Consider the following 23,392-nt stretch of genomic DNA (forward strand, 5'->3'; position numbering starts at 1 on the left):
AAAGACCGACCTCCAATCAACCGGAGAGGTCCGAGGAAAGACCGACCTCCAATCAACCGGAGAGGTATGAGGAAAGACGGACCTCCAATCAAACAGGGAGGTATGAGGAAAGACGGACCTCCAATCAAACAGGGAGGTATGAGGAAAGACCGACCTCCAATCAAATAGGGAGGTCCGAGGAAAGACCGACCTCCAATCAAACAGGGAGGTCAGAGGAAAGACGGACCTCCAATCAAACATGGAGGTCCGAGGAAAGATGGACCTCCAATCATACATGGAGTTCCATGCAACAAACCTCCACTGGTTGCATGGAGGGCCTTCATGTTGCCATTGGCATGAAGGCCAATCTGTGCCCAGCTCGGCCTTTTCGCCGACCCACACCCAAGTGGCACTAACCTAGGTCACTATCCAAACCCAGGTTTTGCTAACACTGGGCATCATGAAAATTCGAGGCTTTACACATATTTGGGCAATAAAAACAGACGCAGGCCTCAACGCAAATACAATTCCCGACTCCAAAATCAATGGAGAAAACACAAGATCAGTTTCAGAGTTCAAAACAGCATAAGAAACATTAATAAAACTTTCCTATACACATGTAACATTTCTCAAAAATTAATTGATTAATTGGTCTCTCTAAAAATCTCTCTATAAATATGAAACTAAGAATCTGTGAAAATTCCTCTGACTCTGCTGCTGTCCAGAAACAACCAATCAGAACCAAAAGACTAACTTTTGGTTCTGATTGGTTTCTAATGTGTTGAATGTGTCTCAGCACATTCAACACATTAGACTACTAATGCACTGCAGCTATGCAATTAGCAGAAATACAACCTAATATTATGTCATCATTATTTATAGAATGATTTAGAAAACAAAATGTTATACAGATTTGTCAAAACTATTTCGACCCATATTAGAACTTTGCATTGATTTCCCTTCATTTTAGTAGCTGCGATTTTGCCTAACCAATACATTTTCCCTTACCTTAACATTAACTAAAACTTAATTCACATCTTACCTCTAAACCAGGGGTGCCCAAAGTGGGTCCTCAAGGGCCAGCATTCTGCACGTTTTAGTTCTCTCCCTGTCATTATTCTTCTTAGGCCTCCTATTGAGTCATCATTGAATCCAGTTGCGTTAAACCAGAGAGAGAACTAAAACATGCAGGATGCCGGCCCTCGAGAACCCACTTTGGGCACCACTGCTGTAAAAGTTACCCCTGACCCAAAGCAATGAGTCCATCATATTAGGACCAGGCTTTGACAGACCTCCAATCAACCAGGGGTCTCCATGCATAGCCTGGCTTGGCCTTTGCGCCAACCCATACCCAGGTTGTGAACAGAGGAGTCCAAACAAAGCCAAACCTCCAATCAAACATGGAGGTCCAAGGAAAGACAGACATCCATGCAAGGAAAGACCAACCTCCACTTGCATGGAGAGCCTTCACATTACCATTGGCACAAAGGTCAATCTACGCCTGGCTCGACCTTTATGCCGATCCACTAAGTGACCCAGGTTGCACTAGCCTGGGTCACTATCCAAACCCAGGTTTTAGTAAAGCGTAGCAGGGTCTTATAAAGTAACATTTTTGAGTCATTGCCGCAGGAGTTGACTTTATTTGCATAAATCTTGTAGAAACTACAAGATTTATTGTAGTAATTTTTACGGTTTAACACCTAGTACAACATTTTTCAACTTGTCTAAAACGTAATTTGGATGAATTATAACTTTTGTTTGACAAAAGTCAAAGAAAAGAATTAAACAGCAGTCCTTCCGGTTGTACTGTGGTGGCGCAGGGGCAAAGCACAACCCACGTACTGAGACCTTAGTCCTTGTGGCCTGGCAATATTTGCAGTATCTCTTCCCCCTCTCTCATTACCTTCTTTCTTGTCGAACTACTTTCAAATAAAGGCCACTAGAGCCAACAAAACCTAAAAAAAACAAAAAAAAACAAGCAGTCCTTCATCACGCTCTATAGCAGGGGTGTCAAACTCCAGTCCTCAAGGGCCGGTGTCCTGCAACTTTTAGATGTGCCTCTGCTGCACCACACCTGAATAGAATAATTAGGTCATTAGCAAGGCTCTGGAGAACTGATCTACACAAGGAGGAGGTAGTGTAGCCATTTCATTCCAGTGTTTTGTACCTGTGGCACATCTAAAAACTGCAGGACTGCGGCCCTCGAGGACTAGAGTTTGACACCTGTGCTCTATTGGGTTTACTGTCCGTAAAGAATGGAATGGAAAGAATTGGTGTTGAACTGTTTTCTTTGACTTTAGTGATTTTATGTCTTTATACAGGTTTAAACTTTACAGAATATTACATATTATCATCATTGATTACAGATAGCCCTTTTCTGAGGGGTTCATTTGCAAATCATCACATGTGTATCTGATTAAGGACCACAAAATTCTGATTTGTGTTGTTTAGTGCGTTATAAAAACTTTATTGGGTCATACATAGATGGAGTTGAGTTTACTTTGCTTATAGTCTGATCCTAAAAATAATTCAGATTCTGGCAGCTCCTAAAACTAAAGATAAACCTAACAATTCTTTGAAGCGTATAGTGAAATATTGGCACTCCTGGCTTCCATATGCACTTATTTCTGTTGGTTCATCCCAGCTGAGATAAAAAGAAATACTGACAAATGCAAAACCTAAATCAAATAACCTGTATCTTTTTAACTTGTATCTTTTTAGTTTTTTACCACAAAGCCAGTTGTTGTAACGTCTCTTTTGCATGTTTCAAAACAATTGTCCTTTTGACTTTGTTCAACGCTTTTTCGGCCGTACGTCACGGCAGCTTTGTGTAAGCATCAGCCGTCACCCTCTGCTTTTAGGGGCCTTCTAGACTAAACCAAATTGGCCATAAAATAGGTAAAAGTAACAACAAAAAAAAATCTAGACTTGCTTAAGGCGGTTTCAAATGAACGCGGATCACAATAAATCCCAGAATGAGGTGAAGCTGTGAAGGTGTGGAAATCTTATCATCCCGTTCCTCTTCATGCGTCTAATGGTTCTGTTTAAGTTCTTCGGGATTCTGTCGGCGTGTTTCATCACATCTTCACCGTTGCTGTGTGATTTTTTTCCAGATATATCTGCTAAACTCTTCATTTGTACTTTGAAGTTTGCGAGGCATGACAACAGTGTTATCCTTTTATATCCCATAAAAGCGGGATGACATAAAGGCCACTGGGCTTTTCTGGATAGTTCTTCAAAAGCCGGGCTCTGTGTTTACAAGTCGGGAAAGGGCTGGACTCAGGGATGTGGAGCCTGCACTCTTTTAAATTGTTGTCTTGTCTGTCACTTGAGACCAGCTATTCCAGCACCGTTATATTTTCCATTAGAAAAAAAAAAAGGAAAAAAACTCAAGGGGTCACCAGTGTGGCGGACTGTGTTCTGCTGAAACCAGATGGGGGATTTCCTATAAACAAGTGCACAGAGAGTATTTATACAGACTGTGCCACCTGACAGCATAACACTCATGACACTCTGTTTAGCGGCCAACGTTGCCATAAGTCACTTTAAAGATTGAAGTAAATATTTTCCTGATAGTCATGTCATTGTTTATTATAGAATGGTAAAACTTTGAGATCTTGCCAGATCCTTGTTTAAAAAAAAAAAAATCATCATTTCATAGAAACTTGAGAGGACGCACAATTATTCATACATTCTGTTACGTTGAACGTGCAAGCTGCAATAGATTTTAATGGGATTTTCTAAAACAACAGGAAGTAGTTCACTGTTTTCAACTATAAAAGGAAAATAAAAATGTAAAAATTACTTAAAGTACATATTTGAAAAGTGTGATTTTTGTTCGGATTCGGATGTCCGGATTCCACGAGTTTTGGCTGAGCCACGTTTTGCTACAGTTACAACACGCACAATCACAGCACAGATTCTCAGATTCTGACTTTTGGCCAGGACTTTGACTGGACCACCTGAATATAATTTGATGTAATGTACTCCTTTTTGTCTCAGAGTATGCTTCATGACATTTTGCTGGAAGCTGAAAAGCAGGATTTTGTTTTGCTGTTTAGTCATCCTTAAAAAAACCCCCATAAAACTAGAGATTGTGGTTCTTAATTAACTAAATGTACTAAAGTAGTCACCTGAATGTGCAGCTGCCTGATTTGCAAGCCATTTTAAACGAATCCAGAAACAACAAAGTGAGTATAGACTTCATCTAAAAGTCAGAAGAAGAAAAAAATATTTTTTTTCTGACCATGACAGGCATATTGTCTTGTTGGGGGAAAAAAACAAACACCATGTCACCAGCTACGGCCTCTGCATTCCCTCTGCTAAGTATTATCACGCAGCTGGATTAAAGCAGCATGAGATGCGAGGATGCAGCGGCCGGTGCTGGATGCTGAAATAACTGGAGATTACCACCATAATGGTGTGAAGGTGGGTTCAGTCTTGGGGAAAAGCCCCTGAGATAAAAGCATTCCAGTAAAGAGCATCGGTCAGTTAAACCTCAAGTAGTAATACATGAGTAGACCTGTGTGATTTTTTTTTTTGCATTATGTAACATTACAGCCACAAAACCTTATGTATTTTTCAGAGTTTTATGCAATGGACCAAAAGAGTTACTCTTAAGTGATAAGTTTGTCAAGTTTATTTGCATAGCACATTTCAGCAACAAGGCAGTTCAACCTGCTTTACATCATAAAAACCTAAGAAAGTAACCAACATTACATTTTGTCTAATGCTACCATCAAAATCATCAAGCAAATCAAATTTTTCAATCAATGTTCCAGTTATTAGGAATCAAAGGCAACTCTAAACTGGTGGGGTTTGAGTCAGTCACTCAGTGTTTTGGCAGTTTTGCAGTTTTCTGGAAGTTTGTCCAGATTTGTGCTGCATAGAAGCTGAATGCTGCTTCTCCTTGTGTGTGACGTTAATTAATATAGTGTTTTTTGCCTTGTCACTCTCCTTTTAAAGCCAGACTTGTGAATTGTAAAAGCAACAGTAGACTTGTTGACAGACACCTGATTTGACAATCAATGCTCTCCTTGCCTGGGAATTTAGTTTATGTCGACAGGCGTATCTTATAGGTGTCATGATCTTCTCATTTTCAGATAATAAACTGAATGGCTTTCTGTGAGATCTGCCCAGTCCAATTTAATAACCCCATCTGATTCGGGAAACGGGAGAAGTGACACTGTAGAACCTCACAGGGACCGGCTCACATTTGGATAGTTCTGCATCGCGAGGACAGATGTTAGGATTTCTTGGCTCGTTCTATTGTGGGAAGAATTTCCAGATCTGACGCTACCGTCCACTGGAAATGGAAACTGATCTGGGAGTTCATTAAGCTTTCCATTATTGTCAGTAATGTGAACTGTAGATATGAGCGAGGACAAATGAGAGGCGGCATGAAATGGCCTTTTTCTTGAGACCCAGTTGAGCATTTTCAGTTTTGTGTAACATGCAGACTGTTTTCATCAGCTGCTGCATGTTCTACACTATTTTAGATAAATTTACAAAAGGTTACAATATGTAGGCCTGTCACAATAACAAATTGTGTTAGACTTTAAATTATCCCAAAAGTTATTGCAATAAATGATAATAATGTTGTCTGGAGGCCATTTTCAAGCAACATATTGGTAACGGCAGAATAATGGAAGTACACCCTCTCAACAATTAATAAACTTTAACTTCAAATGAATATTTAACATTGGAACCTTTTAATTATTCAAAATGAATAAAGAAAACAACCAAAGCAACAAATAAAATGGAGTCTCTGTAAACAAAATCGAGAGAGAAAAATGATAAATCACGCTAATGGAAATTGAGCTTGTTTTAATTTAACATGTGATTAATTCATTTCACACTTGTGATAGATTTATGAACATAATTGTTTCTAGTCATATTACTTCTACAACTTCTTACTTGTTTTATCTCTTTATATGGCAGCCTAACAATGTGCAGCATTTTGAATTTGTATGTAGGCCAAAACTGTCAAAATCATCTTACTAAAGCACCTTTATGGAGCTAAACTGGGGCCATAAAGTTGTTCCAAAAGATAAGAAAAATTAAACTGAAGAAGATTTGAAACTGAAAAAAAAATTTTTTTTTTCAGTTTTTCAATTTTAAATCTTTATTTTAGTTTCAATTTCTTTTTCATATGAACAAACTTTATGGCACAAATTTAGCTCCATACACCTTGTTTCACATTTTTAACATGGGGTAAAAATTTATACTGGTCTTATTATGGCTTTATATAAACCATAACTTTCTTCTTTCTGCCTTTCATAAAGAACTTAATTTGTGGGATTTGTACTAAGGTGATGCAAAGGTGGATTGTAGTTATCGACTCCGTCACATATGGATGGGGTTGGAAGCTGTATTAATATGCAAACCACACTTTTCACATTTTTATTTTCAAAAGTGAAAACGCTGACAATATTGTGGTAATTCATGTTGGACGTGAATACTTTTTGAAGGCGCGCTAACTGTTAAAAACAACCTGCTACGACGCGCTCATTCAGATGCGTAAAATCAAATGTTATTAAGCAGAAAACAAGAAGGAGTTATCATAATGAGCTCAGCTGGAGGCTTTACTTTACCACACTGATTGCAACATAAATTCACAATCTTCCTTTGGAAATCCTGGACCCACCCCAACTTAAATATTACAGGCCTTGTACCTCTGGCTTAGTGCCAACTCAGCTGGTGGCCGCTTTCGAACGATTAACAAAAAAAAAAAACAGCTGAAAAGTGTGAGGGTAGAGGGAAGGACACAAAACGGAAAGAAAATCTACCAGATGTGACTGCTCGAGTGAATAATTTGTCAATGAAAGCGCAGGACAAACGAGGAAATCAGCTAAAGGCTAAACATGGGATTCTTCAAAACTACAAACAGACAGCTCTTTGTCATTCAGTGTGAAATATAGCCTTCACTAGTCGTGACATGAAACAAAAAGTATCCTGCTCATGAATTATGTAATGCCACTGTGAACACACAAGCCTTCTATAATAGGAAATACAGCCCGCCTCTGGGGCTTCGTAATTTAAAAGCACGTCTTGCATATTTCAACCAGTATGTAAATGTCAGAAGAGTACGATGAGATAACCTCGGTGTTTATGGCTCCAGAAATGCTTTTAATCTCATTTTGTTCTATAATTACGTGGCGGCAGAGTCCGACTGACCTTTTCGTAGTGCCTCACATCCGTGTGATGCTTGTGACGATCTCTGGGATGTCTGTAGACCAGTGGCAAGCAGACCAAATAATGGCCTCGTTTCTGTAGAAAAGTATCAAAAAATTATATTAGCAGGGAGAATTAAAAAGCTGTATTTGAATTAGTGGTGGGACACGGCTAAAATGTTTAACCACAGGGTTCATTAATCGTATTTCAACAAAAAGCTATGTGCAAAGTGCCATTATGCTTATTCACATTTCAAGTGATTCAGGAACCCCTGGTCATTCACTGAAAAAACACTTCTTCTCCACTGTGGATGCTAGCATTACTGAACAAAGATATTTCTTGATTTTATTTTGTTATTTAGATTACTCAATCATCTGATTGAAACGAAGTGTAGCAGCACTTTCATCTTTCAGGTGTTTCAGGAACTCCTGATCATCCATGTAACTTATTTTGATAAATACCTTTTCACGACTGTAAACACTAGCATTAGCGATTGGGGATGTCTGTGCTGCTGCAACACCTTTTGCGTTGAGGTGCTATTTTAGGCTTGAATAGTTTCGATGATGTGCTAACTTTAAGTACAACTTGAACGCAACCCTCGTCTTTCCCAGCTCCCCAATAAAACGTTTTTTTGAAACAAAAGTTAACCCTCAGTGGGCCGAGAGAAGCGGTTTTGTCGTCCATCGCTGTTGTTTGCGGATGCTGCTTGTGTGTCAAATTTACAGGCGTACCAGAAACACAGTACAAAGGTTCCTGCTCAGGTCTTTTGTATGTAAAAAGATAAATAAATAAAAAATGTGATGACTTATGATGTTAATTCCAAGTTATTAATTAACTGAAACATCATCAGAAATAAAAAGAGGAGGCAACAAGGCTATAGATTAAAGAACCACCATGACCGACGTGCCAAAATTCATGCTCTTGACATTCCGCAAGTAAGATCTGGGAGCAATTATTTAAACTCTGCCACGTAATAAAGATTAACATCCCCATCGTGAAGAAAATATAGGGCAGGCTGTGAACTCAAGCAGATAAGCGACTGCCTGTTCTCCCAGCCACCCCTTAATCTTTGAGTCATTAGAGACGCAGGCAGATAATGCAGAAAGCATTCAGGCCAATCGGAGAATCAACGGGAGGACAACTCTTTATAGGAATCTGCTATCAGCTCATCTTGATGGAGCTCCTAATGCCACGTGTCCACGTGTCCTGGCTCGCATTGTGTTGACTCTGAAACGCAGAGCACCATTCACAAGATAGCATCAGATTATAAACCTGACTCTTTTGAAGACAGGCTAGGTTACTTTTTCCTGTCTTTTTTTCCCCCTCCCTCCTCAGATGCACGCTTCTGCCTCTGAGTCACACAATGAAGAAACGTTTTTTTCCCCCCTCGGTCAGTCTAGTGTCACATAAAAAAGGAGATTCGTTGATAACTTGTTGTGCTCTGAGCTAATATGAAACACCAAGCTGAACTTGGGTGTCTTTGAGGCAATGTTTTCCTTCGCCTATCTCTTTGCCTATTTCAAGTCCCCTGTGGTATAAATTGTCGGAGCGGACCCTATCTGTCTCTGGGTGGGCTTTCAAAGGCGGCCCATCAGTTAAGGCTTCAGTAAAGAGGTTCCTCCTGATGCTGCGAGGAAGAGTCCCAGTCGCTTCTGGCCTTTTAACAGGCTGATTTACAGTAACTGTTGTCTGCATTCGGAGGTAAATGCATGGGTTTGTTATTTTTCGCCAGGGCCAGTGTTTATGTACAGTATGCTGTGGAACCGTTTTGTTCTTTCAGGCACACAGCATGTAATCTATGTGTCAAGATATCGTGTGAGTAGACGCAGTGCATTCAGGGACGTTTCCCCGAAAATGTGAGCCAAATCCCAGGGGACTAACCGGGACATGATCTTCTGAGAAGCCACATCTAATAAGTCTGGTTTAAATCTCATTAAAAATTTTATTTTATGCTATTTTATAGCTGATTGTAAATGTAAATGTCCCTCCATATGTGGATTGCCGTGTAAATAATGTTTGTGCTGTAGCTTCCTGTCCAACATGCAAAATCGGCCAAGAGATGAATGAAAAAGGGAAAGGGCAAAGGCTTCTTTTTACAATTAGCAACAGCTGTGTTTGTCATAAAAAGTTATGCAAACTGAAATTACGAAAATAAATTTGCTTAATGGAAACACCCAAAAGTCGAAAAAAGATATATTTTTCAATCAAAATTTTTTTGCTCTAGGATTTTTTTTGTTGTTGTTTTTCCAAACGTACCGAGTCACATGTTCAACATTCGGATGTTACTACTTCCGAAAAGATGAAGATTACAGGAAGTAGTTCTTAGGGGGGGGGGGTTGGACGATGTGCAGAGCTCTCACAGCACCACGCCGTTTATAAAATGTTGTGTTACTTACTATAATTTCCCCCAAATTGCCGTATATTTACATGCTCCTGGATAAGAGACTGCGGTTTTCTTTGATATAAAATCAACTTTTTTCACTTTTTTGAGCTTTAGAGAAAATTATAATGCCATTTCTTCATAAAAACATACCTAGAGTGCTGCTGTGACTCATTTGTGCGCGTTTGAGGAATCCTTGAATCTCATGTGGCGGCCATTTTGGAGCATCTCCCCCACACAACTCCACCTCGCTAGCTAGCAGGAACTAGCAAACACCTGGTGGAACTGAACGCACCTCTACTGAGCAGGTAAACGGCAGCAATGGCCGACGGGAAGAAGCCTTGTTGTGATGACGTGCCTGAGAGGGCGTGTCGGAAAGGGTAGGAGATTCTTAAAGAGACAGAGGCTAATTTTAAGACGTCAGTTACGGCTATAATCCGAAGTCAGAAGACTTTTAAGTTATGTCTGATATATGCAACATTTTCATAACAAGTGAAGGTAAAATCCCATTGAGTGAGATTTTGTAGCGCTTAACTGTGCTACAAAATCTCACCCAAACACTCACACACCAGAATCCTGACAGTATGGGGCAATTTTTGTGCCATAATTTGAGAGCACATATTTTCATTTTGAAAGCAGGACTTCAGCAGACTTAAAACTTGTAATGCTTGTACTCAAAATTTTTGCTCGCTTTCAAATATTCACTGTGCTTTCTTAAACCTTTCTCCTTGCGCTCAAAACTTGTCTCTGCTCAGATCAAATCTTTGCTTGCAAACCTCTCTGCTCGATTGCTAAATATTTTCTTGCATTCACTTTGTAGGGGAACAGGATGGTGATGTGTTGGTAATGTTGTGGATTTTTTTTGTTCAGGATTTTTAAAACTTTGCTCTTTTGATATTGTTTAAATAGATATTTCTTTCCCCATCACCTGAAGGGAGTAGCTCCACCTGGTTAAGAGATGCACACATATGGCTGAACGTGAGTTTAAACGAGGATCATAAACAACCAGCCACACGCCGGCCGTCTGAGCCGAGATGGGCCTCCGAAACGTGAAATGTGGAAGACATGTTGTTTTTCTGTAAACATTGACTTGGCTTTATTCCAGCTTTTAGAGTAAAGGAAAGAGTTTTCACATTTATCCATTCATGTGCTTATGATGTTTTTGTGCTTATTTAAACTCCAATTGACAGTGGTTGTTTAACTGTAACCGTTAACCAAGGCCGCGGTTCAGAGTCGCTGCTACGTCTGCCAAGCGTTCACTTTCACGGTATCTTTCTCTCTGCTGAAGGGAGGTGACCCAAGAAGAAATGTCATCCGCTGGGGAGTGAAGGGGGAGCCATGAAAGCTGTGAAATGCTCAGAGGTCTGCAACGACGCTCCACGGGACAGACGGCATCCCGGTCTCCCACAGAGGGCCACACATGCTGGCAGAGAAGCTGGACGGCAGACAGACAGGCCAAGCCACAGACCCAGGAAACAGACAAGCGAAGGCAAAAATGGTGAGTTCAATTATATTTCAAAATTTTCCAAAGTTCAAGCATTTGTGATGGATTTTTTATTTTTACCTTTTCTGAGGTATGCTAACATGAAGTTAGGTAGAGTAGAAGATAACTCCACTTTGGCTAACTTGCTTCTTCAAAGGGTGTTTTCGTACATGATGGTGCGGTAGACTCGGTTCGATTGAGGAGCAAAAGTGCAACATTTGTTGCATTTTCAGCCGTTGCTTTTCGCTTTCACACTGCTCTGTGTTAGACAAGCCAAGCCCTTTGAGCAAGCTGTTCATATCCTCTCCTGTGGAGGCGCTTCACTAAGAGCCGCTGAAGGAAACAACATTAAAACCTGTGAAGAAGACATGAGCACAACTTCCTTCTTCACAAAATGGAAACAAAAATGGAGTGGACTTTAGTGGCTGTAGGATTTCTCTTTTGTCTTCAACAATGGGCTTAACACGAGCCACTTACCGCGCTAATGCTACTTAGCCCCAACCAAAGACAAATGAGTTCAAACATATTGCTATTGCAAACTAAAATCTTATCTCAGAAAACAATGAGAGGAACCTAGGTGCTGTAAAATTACATCCAGTAGGAATACCACATGTCAAACAACTGACTATACCATATACCTTGGTACAATATGAGGCACACTCGATGGTTGCCTGAGTCTTGTGTCACTTAGTTGAAAACCTGAACTTAAACCCAAACCTGAGTTGTTTCTCACTCTTGACAAATACGTAATTACATTTTATGAGACATAGTTGAATAATCAGATAGTGTTCATATTGCACACTGAGTATACATAGGTAAACGGGTTTACAACAGTAGGATGCGTACCAAACTTAACATTGCCTAGTTAAGATGAAGCTGTTTGGTGTTGAGTTCATGTTTCTTGTAAAATCTAAATTCCTGAATGCCTTTCCTACCCAAAGCATAATGAGGTTGCCGATTTCTCAGCTTGATTCAACAACATCTGCTTGTTTACCTTTGGAAATGAATGAAAGAGTCGGAGCGCCGCAATTAGTGCAGAAAAGATTTAAGTCGCGCTCATTTTCCAAATCCCGTTTACGTACCTCGAACATTTTTTTTTTTTTCCATTGAATCCCTCTGAAGATTAATCCACGCTGACACATCTCCTTTTCAGCATCACGGCCCAATTCAACCTGACTCAAATGCCACTCGCATGACAGCGCCGGAGGTGGAAACATTTGCGGAATCCTGTGTTTTGAATCGTTATTTTTAGCCCTGTGTATGCACACGGGCTCTCAAAATAGCTAAAACAACGGAGGGTTTCTTTACTGCAGCTGAAGCTCGACAAAGTTTTCCATGATGTCATGTGTGGCGAGGGAGTAAGGGTAACAGAAGACGGCGATGGACATAAAGTGTAATCTCCTCAATTTTATCCAGTCGTTTTATCCAGTGGTTTGGAGGTGAGAGGGCGTAAGAGAAACAAACAAGACAAGGGGTGCGTTCAAGATTACAACATGACCGTCTCAAAACAACAGTAAATGATGTAACTCTTACTGACATGGTGACCTCCTCATCATTAGTTGCAGAATGTAGCATTTTGAGCAAACCTATTGGTCATTATCCTGTTTAATGTCGTCATCTCATAGCTGTCCACCGAGTTTATAATGAAATCTCTATCTTTCAAGAGAAAAATCTAAAAACAGAAAAAGGAATTGTATTTTTTCCCCCTTCTAAAGTATAGCTGGCTTTATATTACGTTAAACATTACATTGGTGAATGGAAGCAGTTGGAAGTCTCGCTTTTTTTTTTGCACATAATCACATTGTCATGAAGCGGTGCGGGTGTGAGGTGGTGAGGCAGAGGCAGCGGACCCAGGAATGATGAATTATGATGTTTTTAATGAAAATAACTTAGTCCAAACAACGAGCAGGAGTAACACAAACTGAACACGAGGAGACTAAACATTGACGAAACATTGACGAGGACCCGACGAGGAACAAGGAACACAGGTGGAGTTAAATACACGGGAGGGTAATCACAGAACGAGACACACCTGGGAACAATCAAGGGGAGGACAGGACAACGAAGAGACTCAAGGACACAAAAAAACTCTAAATGAACACAGAAAACACAGATCCTGACAGTACCCCCCCCTCAAGGGCGGCTACCAGACGCCCAAAAAAAAAACCACAACAAGGGTGGGCGGAGGGGCGCCGGATGGGGGGCCAGAGTCCAGAAAAAACAAAAACACAACAAGGGTGGGCGGAGGGGCGCTGGACGGGGGGCCAGAGTCCAGAAAAACAAAAAACTACCCACCATCGTGGGCGGAAACACAAGAAGGGCCAAGAGTCCATAAACAAACAAAAAACTACCCACAGGGTGGGCGGAGGCAAAGGAGGCAGGAACCACGGAGGTGGTCCGGCGGTCGTCCGCGGCGGCGGGAACCACGGAGGCGGTCCGGCGGCCGTCCGCGGCGCTGGAGGCGGGAACCACGGAGGCGGTCCGGCGGCCGTCCGCGGCGCTGGAGGCGGGAACCACGGAGGCCGTCCGGCGGCCGTCCGCGGCGCTGGAGGCGGGAACCCCGGAGGCGGGACCCCAGGAGGCGGTCCAGCGGCCGTCCGCGGCCCTGGAGGTGGCGATGATGAGCCCCGGGGGCCGCCCACAGACGGCGATGACGAGCCCCCCGAGGTAGGGTCTCTGGTGGAGCACAGGGGGTCTCGGTCGACGCACAAGGGGTCTCGGTCGGAACGCTGGGAGTCTCGGTCGGAACGCTGGGAGTCTCGGTCGGAACGCTGGGGGTCTCGGTCGGAGCACAGGGGGTCTCGGTCTCGGGTGGAACACTGGGGGTCTCGGTCTCGGGTGGAACACTGGGGGTCTCGGTCGGAACGCAGAGGGTCAGGGTCTCAGGTGGAACGCAGAGGGTCAGAGTCGGAACGCAGAGGGTCAGGGTCTCGGGTGGAACGCAGGGGGTCTCGGTCTCGGGTGGAACGCTGGAGGTCAGGGTCTCAGGAGGAACGCTGGAGGTCAGGGTCTCAGGAGGAACGCAGAGGGTCTCGGGAGTCGGGGTCTCGGAGGGAACGTAGAGGGTCTCGGGAGTCGGGGTCTCGGAGGGAACGTAGAGGGTCAGGGTCTCAGGTGGAACGCAGGGGGTCTCGGTCTCGGGTGGAACGCTGGAGGTCAGGGTCTCAGGAGGAACGCTGGAGGTCAGGGTCTCAGGAGGAACGCTGGAGGTCAGGGTCTCAGGAGGAACGCTGGAGGTCAGGGTCTCAGGAGGAACGCAGAGGGTCTGGGTCTCGGTAGGAACACAGGGAGTCTCTGGAGGAACACAGGGAGTCTGAGTCGGAGCGCTGGGGGTCTGGGTCTCGGAAGGAACACTGGGAGTCTCGGAAGGAACACTGGGAGTCTCGGAAGGAACGCCGGCTGGAACGCCGGCTGATTCGGCCTCGGGTGCGCCGGCTGGAACGCCGGCTGATTCGGCCTCGGGTGCGCCGGCTGGAACGCCGGCTGATTCGGCCTCGGGTGCGCCGGCTGGAACGCCGGCTGAAACCGGCCGCGTAGGCGAGCCGCAGCGAAGCCTTGGAACCGGCCGCGGAGGCGAGCCGCAGCGAAGCCTTGGAACCGGCCGCGGAGGCGAGCCGCAGCGAAGCCTTGGAACCGGCCGTGGGGGCGAGCCGCAGCGAAGCCTTGGAACCGGCCGCGGGGGCGAGCCGCAGCGAAGCCTTGGAACCGGCCGCGGGGGGCGAGCCGCAGCGAAGCCTTGGAACCGGCCGCGGGGGCGAGCCGCAGCGAAGCCTTGGAACCGGCCGCGGGGGCGAGCCGCAGCGAAGCCTTGGAAACGGCCGCGGGGGCGAGCCGGAGCGGAGCCTGGGAACCGGCAGCGGAGGTGACAGCTCCGGAAGGCGACGAGGGGCCGGGTCCACCGGCGGCTCACGTCGCTGTCTCCGGGCTGACCGAGGAGGTGGCGGCTCCGGAAAGCGACGAGGGGCCGGGTCTGCCGGCGGCTCACGTCGCTGACTTCCCGGACGGAGGAATCGACGGGGGCCGAATCCGGGGGGTGCCAACACCAGTCTTGTCCCCCGGAATAGCTCCCGCTGCAGGTCGGCGAGGGCTTCAGCTAGCTCCCTCTCCTCCCTGCCAGATCTCCGCCTCCCTCCGCTCTGCCTTTTTGGAGGGAACCGCACTCCAGCTGGGTCCATTTCTTAGCAGCCTCACCGTTCGGTATGGTCGGGTCCTTCTGTCATGAAGCGGTGCGGGTGTGAGGTGGTGAGGCAGAGGCAGCGGACCCAGGAATGATGAATTATGATGTTTTTAATGAAAATAACTTAGTCCAAACAACGAGCAGGAGTAACACAAACTGAACACGAGGAGACTAAACATTGACGAAACATTGACGAGGACCCGACGAGGAACAAGGAACACAGGTGGAGTTAAATACACGGGAGGGTAATCACAGAACGAGACACACCTGGGAACAATCAAGGGGAGGACAGGACAACGAAGAGACTCAAGGACACAAAAAAACTCTAAATGAACACAGAAAACACAGATCCTGACACACATGAGTTTTACTTGAGAATATTTACCTGAAAAATGGTATGATAGTTGTCAAAATATTTTTAAAAATAAAATACTAACAGTTAGTATTCTGTTTGACCCGGCACTCAAACTTGAAGCTAATCCGATTTTCAGCTATATTATACATATCATACATGCATAGTTAAAAACCAGATGTTTGCATACACTATATGACAAATACAATATTTTTTGTCTGGTATTAAGAAGTTCAAAATTTTTCCTGTTTTAGCTCACATATGATTATCACCAATATTTGTATTCGTTACATTTCAGAACAAACGCGATCGTTTATTTTTTTTCAAATTAAGAGTTGTATTCACTGTAATTTCAAAGGTTTGAGGTTTCAAACAATATGAATCGTGAAGACCCAAATGCAGCAAGGCAAGTAAACAATCAAAGTAGACGTGTTTGCTCTAGGTAGTAAGTCATACAGACATTATATGATGCTTTTTGTTGGGTTTGTGAGACACTTAAGCTTGGAGAGTTTAAATCATAATCTCGGCTTTCCCAAATTGTTTAGAGGCAAAGTATTCTTAGTGTATGTAAACTAAATTTAAAGAAAGTAATAAAACATGTTTAAAAAAGATCATCTTGCATTATTTTGACATTTTGCAAAGAGAAATTATTTGGGTAATCTTGACTGAGCTAAAACAGAAAACGTGGTCTGATTTAATGTCAGAATCTGAGAAAGAAATGGATTATCTTTCTGTAAATTGTATGTGAACATCTGTAGGAACTAGAACTTTACCTCTTTAGACGTCAGTGGATGTTTTGCAGTGACAGGGATAATTAAAAGGTAAAAATCAAGCTAGAATAGTGCATTTTAAAATTTGGGTAACTTTATGCTCACAAACACTAGAGTCTGTCACCTCCATGGTTTGTCTGATTGAACGATCTATCGTCGTTAAAGCATGAACTGTAGAGTGTCCTCATCCCTCACTCTTTCGGTTCTTCCTCCACGTAGAACCAGGCACATAGATTTTTTTTAAGTTTAAAATCTTGGTGCACAAAGCGAAGTACTTTTAGTAGATGAGGAAAAATAAAATGTTGGACATGGCTGTGGTGCGAGGGCGTTCTGAAGGTTTGATTTGTCACTCCGCTGGACAGTTGTCAGTTGTTTCTTTATTTGGAAGATTATTTTCTATACAACATTTGTTAGTGCCATGATGAACGGCGACTTTCAAAAAGTGTTCCAGTGTGTATTTATTTCCACAACACAACCCTGTGTGTTTGCATCGCCGTTCGGCTTCAGACGCTTAAGACCACAATCCATCTAACGCTGGTTTACAGTCTGGGCAATGCAGAGGAGTGGCAGGTTTGGCCTAAAGCCCAACGTCAGCACCCAGGATCCCACCAAGGTGATGATGTTTCCTCCTGCTCGTTCTTCATAAATCTCTGTGGTTACCATGGTCTGATAATAAACTGCTTCGTATAAAAATGAAAAACACTTTTTCCTCTCTCTTTTGGATCAACTTCTTAATTTGCAAAAGCACATTCGAAGAAAGCGTCTCCGTCGAGAGAGACCACACGATGGCATCATTAGCACAATTTTGCCATCAGAGGTGTTACTGCTGAATCGCTGCCCACTTAGCCTTTTTTGTGGAGTGGAGACGGGTTTCTAATAAATCTGCTACTTTCTAGTTTATGGTTTAACATTGATGTGCCGCGTAGGAGGGTTACGATTTTTCTCCAGCATCGAGTTAGTTTTGACTGCAATGATTAGTCAGTTCTGCCCTGTCCAATGTCTCACAAAGAAATTCATGTCCATTGAAATTTTTCACATTTTTACACACAATAATTACCAATTTTATTGTACTTCCATAACCTTTCTTATTCTGAGTCAAAACTCAGGAGAGGAGAAGTGTATAGAAACACTTTTTGCTGCAATTACAGCTGTAAATCTTTGGATTATATCTAAAAGTTTTGGCCATTTAGAGACTAAATTTCAGTGTGACTCGATAAAAATCCTTCCACTTGCTTATCTTTCCAAAGTCATGGGGAAGGCTGATGCCTTTCTCCAGGCGTCATTGAGCGAGAGGCGTGGTAAACACTGGAAAGGCTGCCAGTCCATCACAGAGCTGGAGAAAAACCTTTTCACTAATATTAAGTTATGGAATTATGCCATTCTAACACATATTTATATTTATGTAAACCATTCCATCGTACCTGTGGCGATATACTTAAGAATCATCCAACAGCACAATGACCTCTTAGGACTTTAACAGGTTTTGTTGACCATGTTTTGTTCCATTCATCTTGCCATCATCTCCCTCTCCCAGCTTAGGAAATGCATCTCCATAACATGTTTGTCGCTACCAAATGTGTCCGATGTGCCCAGTTTAGTAGTTTTACATGTGGCCCAAAAATCTGGAAGAAACAAAAAAGTATTACCATCTAACCAGAACTCCTGCCTGTATGTGCTTATTGTGTGGTTTGAGGAAAACTATCTTAGCTTAGCTTAACCTAGCCTAGCTTCGCCACACATTTGAAATGACACATGATGTGTGAATTAGTCATACTAGATAGGCTATTAAAAGCTTTTTGTAAGAGTGACCACTTGCAAACGATACATCTTTAAAGACTTTTCTCTTGCCACTACTCCATAAACGCCAGCTGTTTTCAGTGGACCTCAAGCAGTTATCCTATTGACCGTTTCTCACACATGAGCTGTGAATCTCTGCAGCTCCTCCAGAGTTATCATGGGCCTCTTGGCTGCCTGCCTCTGATTAATAACCTCATTCCTTGTCCTGTCCTTTCAGTTGGACGGACATCTTGGTGAGATGTTCCAGGCTTTTGTTTTGAAGTATTGTACCTCAGCCTATCCCTGCTTTAAGCTTCTCCACAACGCTCTCCCTGACTGGTCTGCTGTGTTCCTTTGTCTTTTTAAAGCTGTTTGTTCACTCCATTTCTAAAGGAAATTAACAACATTGTATTGGAATAAAGAGAGCTGAATACAAATGCATGCTACTCGTTTCAAGATGATTTTGTAAAGAAAACATCAAGACTGTCTTTCTAAGTCTTAGTAAAACTCGCTTAAGTTTACGGTTGTGGGTTGATAAAACGTGTAAAAGTCAAAGGGGTGTGAATTTAATAGACAATAGATGGAATTTTTTCCATCTATTTTTCCTGGGCTGCGTAGGGGATTGACCAGCTCGCACGTTTCAGTAAAAAAAAAAGAAAGCTTCAAATGACTCTTAAGGCCGTAAATAAGCAGCCAGAAACCAGAGACGTCTCTTGCTAACCTTTCACTGACTTCAGCGTTGCAACCCACATTCACTTGACATAAAACTCAGCGGCGCTCTTTCGCTTAGCGAGACGAACGCGATGCCTGCCTGGCAGCCGACGGCTCTCCAACACGTAGCGTTAAAAGAGCCTGGACTCTTTCCTGCGCCAGCTTCACCCCGCGAGCTGGGTGGATTCCGCGCTGATTGGACGTGATCAGCCCCGTCGCTTGATCTTTTCATGTAGTTTAACATCAACCTCTGCAGTCTTGTTGTTTATGGAGCGCTGTGTCCTTAAACTGACTGATGTATCCCCATCAGAGATAATTAACTTTGCTCTCTTATTAGAGATTGTGTCGGTGTAATAGCTTTCATGGCTGTGGTTAAGATTCAGACTTTGAGAACAGCATGAAAAAGAACCGAAATGAATGTAATGAGCAGATATTACTCCAGATATGATAAGTGCTGCGTGTTCTTGTTTGCTTTGCTGTCTAAATGACCAAAAAAGCATTTTCAACAGAGCTGCCAGGAGTTCTGTCTGAACCACTATCTGCCTGAAGCATCAACGCCATAACAAAGAAAAATCGTACTATTCTATTAGTCTTAGGCAACAGGTGGAATATCTGCCGATGCTTTTTTTTTTTTTTTCCACCCCAGTCCGCTGTTGTTTTTAGCTCCTAATTCATCCATGAAATTACTCAGATGTTCATTCATCACCCGAGCGAAGCCGAGAGCGGCGGACACACGGACCAGATTCAGTTGATAGATAGGACGTTTCTGAAGGCGATTATTACCTCAGCGCGCACGAGCGGTAAACAGATTTATTATTTATCCGAACCCCACCGCGTGAAGTGATGAAAAACGCAACCAAAAAAAAAGTGGGGTGGAGGGGAGGGGGGTAAGGCATGAAATAGTTGCTTGTATTTCAGAGGAGAACAACAAAAAAAATATGCGGGCTGTGTTTGGAGTGCCGACCCAAGATTGTAATTGGTTTCATATTTAGGCTTGCTACAGTAAAAACCTACTGACAGCTATACAGGCGTACTGCAAAGTCAGACAAATAAATGATTCTGTTGCCTTTGCTGCAAAAATGCTGCACAGCTGCTCCTGCCAACTGACTGGACATGTTTTTTTTTATAAATTTTATTCTTTTATTTTAATTTTTACTTCTTTTTTTCTCCCAAAGCTTTGAAAAATCCGTCAGCACCGGCCAAGAGCTGTTCACCTAACTGGAATGTACAGTTAAAAATTGCTTCGCAGCTAATATAAATACAGAACAGGGCTGTTGCAGCAGGAGAGCAGGTTTTAGTCACCGCTTCTTCCAGGGAAGTAAAAACACGCTCGTGTTGTGTTGATACGTTCCTGGGTTTGCATATTCTGCTGCTGTCCTCCATTACTGTCAAGTGATTAAAAAGATGAAGTCACCCGCATGAGTGCATCACGATCAGCGACGGCATGTGTACCCCAAACGTCAAAAATGCTCACCTTAGACACCACTGGAACTGCTTTAAATTTAAATGCTTGTTCCTCTGTTGGGACATTCAAGTTTAAGGATGGAATGACTTGAGTGTCAGCATTAATCAAGTGTCTAATCAATATTTTATTATAAAAATGTATGGCAGAAGTGTACGACAAACTATTAGAGTAATACTAAGAAATAATACAAATACGTAACAAATTATTACAAGAGTAGCCATAATATCATGAGAATAAAGTATGAGAAATAAGTCATACAAGAAGTTGTTCAAGAATAAAGTCATAATCTTACGAGAGGTCGTACGAGAATAACGTCGTAACATTACAAGAAGTCGTAGGAGAATTAAGTCATTATCTTACGAGAAGTCGTACGAGGATAACGTCGGAATGTTGCGACTTTATTTGACTTTATTCTCGCGCAGCTTCTCGTAATTTTATTTTCATTTTCTTAGTGTGGCCTTAATAATCTGTCATAAAAGAGCAATAATTCTTTTGCCGAAAGTTGTTGACAATTTTCTTTTTGTGACAGTAGGTGTGCAGAGATAGTCTAGAACACCTACAGTCTTATTATAAGACCCACCTATGGTATATGGTATCCATAGGAAGGTAGTTTTATACCTTCCTATGGATCTACCAACCTAACCTTTTTTAAACTAACTGGTTTATATCCTAACTTTCCTTTAAAGTTTTACAAAACATCAACTGCAGACATCCGTATGCTGTTTGTTCACTAATCTCTAACAAACTTGGATTTATCCTGAGATTAAATAACACAGATGAGTACTAATTTGGTGACTTCTGAATGTAAGTGGTTGAATTGGGTTTTATTTTGGGGGATATGTCTAAAGGGGATTGCAATAGATGCAAACTTTACAAATTTTCATTTGCAAGGAAAAAAAAGACACTTTTTTTTTTAAACTACTTCACAACAATGCCCTACTACGTGTTGGTTTAAACCATAAAATCCCCCCAAAATACATTAAATTATTAGGCTATAAGGTGGAAAAAAAATGCTTGAATACTTTAAACGAACCGTTAAAAGAAAGGATGGGAAAGAAAATAGCGGCTCTATCTCTCCTCAGAGACATCAGCGAATCGGGTCATCGCCGTGCGATTTAGCACTCTAAAGTTACACGGACGGCGGTCTAATCTGTGGTCGCCTGTAATTATTCATTCATCAGCTGTTAGTCAGAGTGATAAAGACCATGTCGGATTATCTTTCTCCAAAACTCCGGAAAAGATGAGGTCATTGCATCCACTTGGATATTTTTAGGGGGCCGGGGAGCTCTGACGGTGGCGTATTAAAACAAAACGCTTCGAAATTCAATTAAGGAACCACTCAGCCACGGTGACCCGACAATAACCCGGAGCTGCTCTAAAACAAAGGCTCTGCCGGCCAGCCACCGTGCCGCCTCACATGTGGTTTGGGGGAAGAGCGGCGCTTAGAACCACAGATTCTCAGGGGCTGCCGGGATTAATGAAGAGTTTCTTTTTCCAGGTGTTGTATTGTGGATACAAGAGCTTTTTGGGCAGCAGGCTATTTTTTTTTTTCTTCTTCTTCTTCACAGTAGAAATGAAAACAGTAACACAGACCTGATCCAGCCCGTGGCTTAGATGCGAGCACATTCCAGGCCTAAAAGAAGAGTAGGAGAGACAGCTCGGGATCATTCTCGGATATCAATCACACGCCGCACGCTTCTGTCCGGGTTTCGGAGGGGTGGGTGGAGGAATGTGGAGCGGGAGAACGGGGAGCGTCTCCGACGTTTTCACATCCCTTTCCAGCCTTGTAATACCGCTATCTAACACCCTGATGAAAATAAACATGAGTAAAAGGCCCGCCTTAATCCGTTCTGTCGTTTTTTACATATCGTTCTGTCATTTTCGGCACTTCTTGAGACTGTTTGTCATGTTCTGTTGCTTTCGTTGGCCCAGTCCGAAGCTGCAACATGGGTTTTAGATTAGGAGTAAAACACAAAGTGTGTCGGCTTCGCTTTTGGACGACAACAAAAATGTGCCATTGCAAAACAAATTACTGCAAACCCCTAAACCTTTACAGCTGAGGTTTTGGCATCACGGTCAGCTTGGATAAAAATTGCTATTATTCACTTTTGGTTTGCTGTATTTGTACAACCACAAAGAGCACTTGTTCACTTTAAAAATAAGACGACTAATATCAAAATATTTACAATTCAGTTCAATCCAACTAGTAGCTTAGCAAAGAGCAAGCGAGAGAGAGTGATTGAGAGCGCTAAGACCCTCCCCCTGCCTCTGACTGGTTGTTTCTCTAGTTGTTGCTGGAAGCACAGGGAGAAGGTAGAGGAGCTTGATTTTATTTTATTTTTTTTTTTTTCACAGATCATCCATCTAAGGTTATACCGTCACAACATAATAATAATTTTAACAAAGAATTGCATGAGCAAGATCTTAAGGAGTAATCTGGTTAGGGTTTCAATTAAGTAAATAGATGAATAAATTAGAAGACAACAGTCAAAATCTTGATTGTAAGTCTATAAAATATAGATTTTTCTCTGCTTCAGCTCAGAGCCACAGCTCTGCTCATAACCCACGTGCCGTCTCAGTTTGTTGTTTTTGGGCACCAGTTAGACATTTAAGCTCCAGATTTCCAAACCTGGGTATCTCAACCCAAAGTAGTTATGGCTAAAGAGCAACTCTGGCCAGACAAATAGCTGTATATTTAATTTTGGGAATTAACTTTCTCTTCAGCTGTCTTGACGTTGCACTTAAACCAAAACTACCTTTAACAAGATTTGACAACAAACTCTATACCCTTCCCCCCCCCCCATTTACAGATTTTTAAATAACTGCCTTAAAGTATGACTTTTCCGTATTGTGTGCCATCCCAATTGTCTTCATACAACCTCATGCTGTTCGACTTTTTACTACTGTCTTTGCTCTTCAGCACTCATATTCTTTATTGTTAGAGCTATGAAAGAACATATTGGAACACAATGTGCCCAACATATAAACTACAGTTTTCTACAGTTTTTACAAGCAAAGATCATATATTTAAAGTTGATATTGATAAAGTCCAGTGTGCTCTGTGGCCATTTTGAGTGTCTCCATGAGTAAATATCATTTGTCAGATTAAAAGTGCATTTTGAAAGT

The 23,392-nt window shown here is 42.6% G+C and overlaps 1 protein-coding gene across 1 annotated transcript in view; it reads left to right on the plus strand.

Moving 5' to 3' along the window:
* Positions 1 to 23,392, plus strand: part of myocd (myocardin) — a 140,675-nt gene that overhangs the window by 64,553 nt on the left and 52,730 nt on the right. The window contains exon 4 of the mRNA XM_032573480.1: positions 10,821 to 11,030. Coding sequence (XP_032429371.1) covers positions 10,871 to 11,030 — 160 coding nt within the window. The 5' untranslated portion in view covers positions 10,821 to 10,870. The remainder of the gene's footprint in view (positions 1 to 10,820; positions 11,031 to 23,392) is intronic.

Source organism: Xiphophorus hellerii, chromosome 10 (genome assembly GCF_003331165.1).
Source record: "Xiphophorus hellerii strain 12219 chromosome 10, Xiphophorus_hellerii-4.1, whole genome shotgun sequence".
Taxonomy (NCBI): domain Eukaryota; kingdom Metazoa; phylum Chordata; class Actinopteri; order Cyprinodontiformes; family Poeciliidae; genus Xiphophorus; species Xiphophorus hellerii.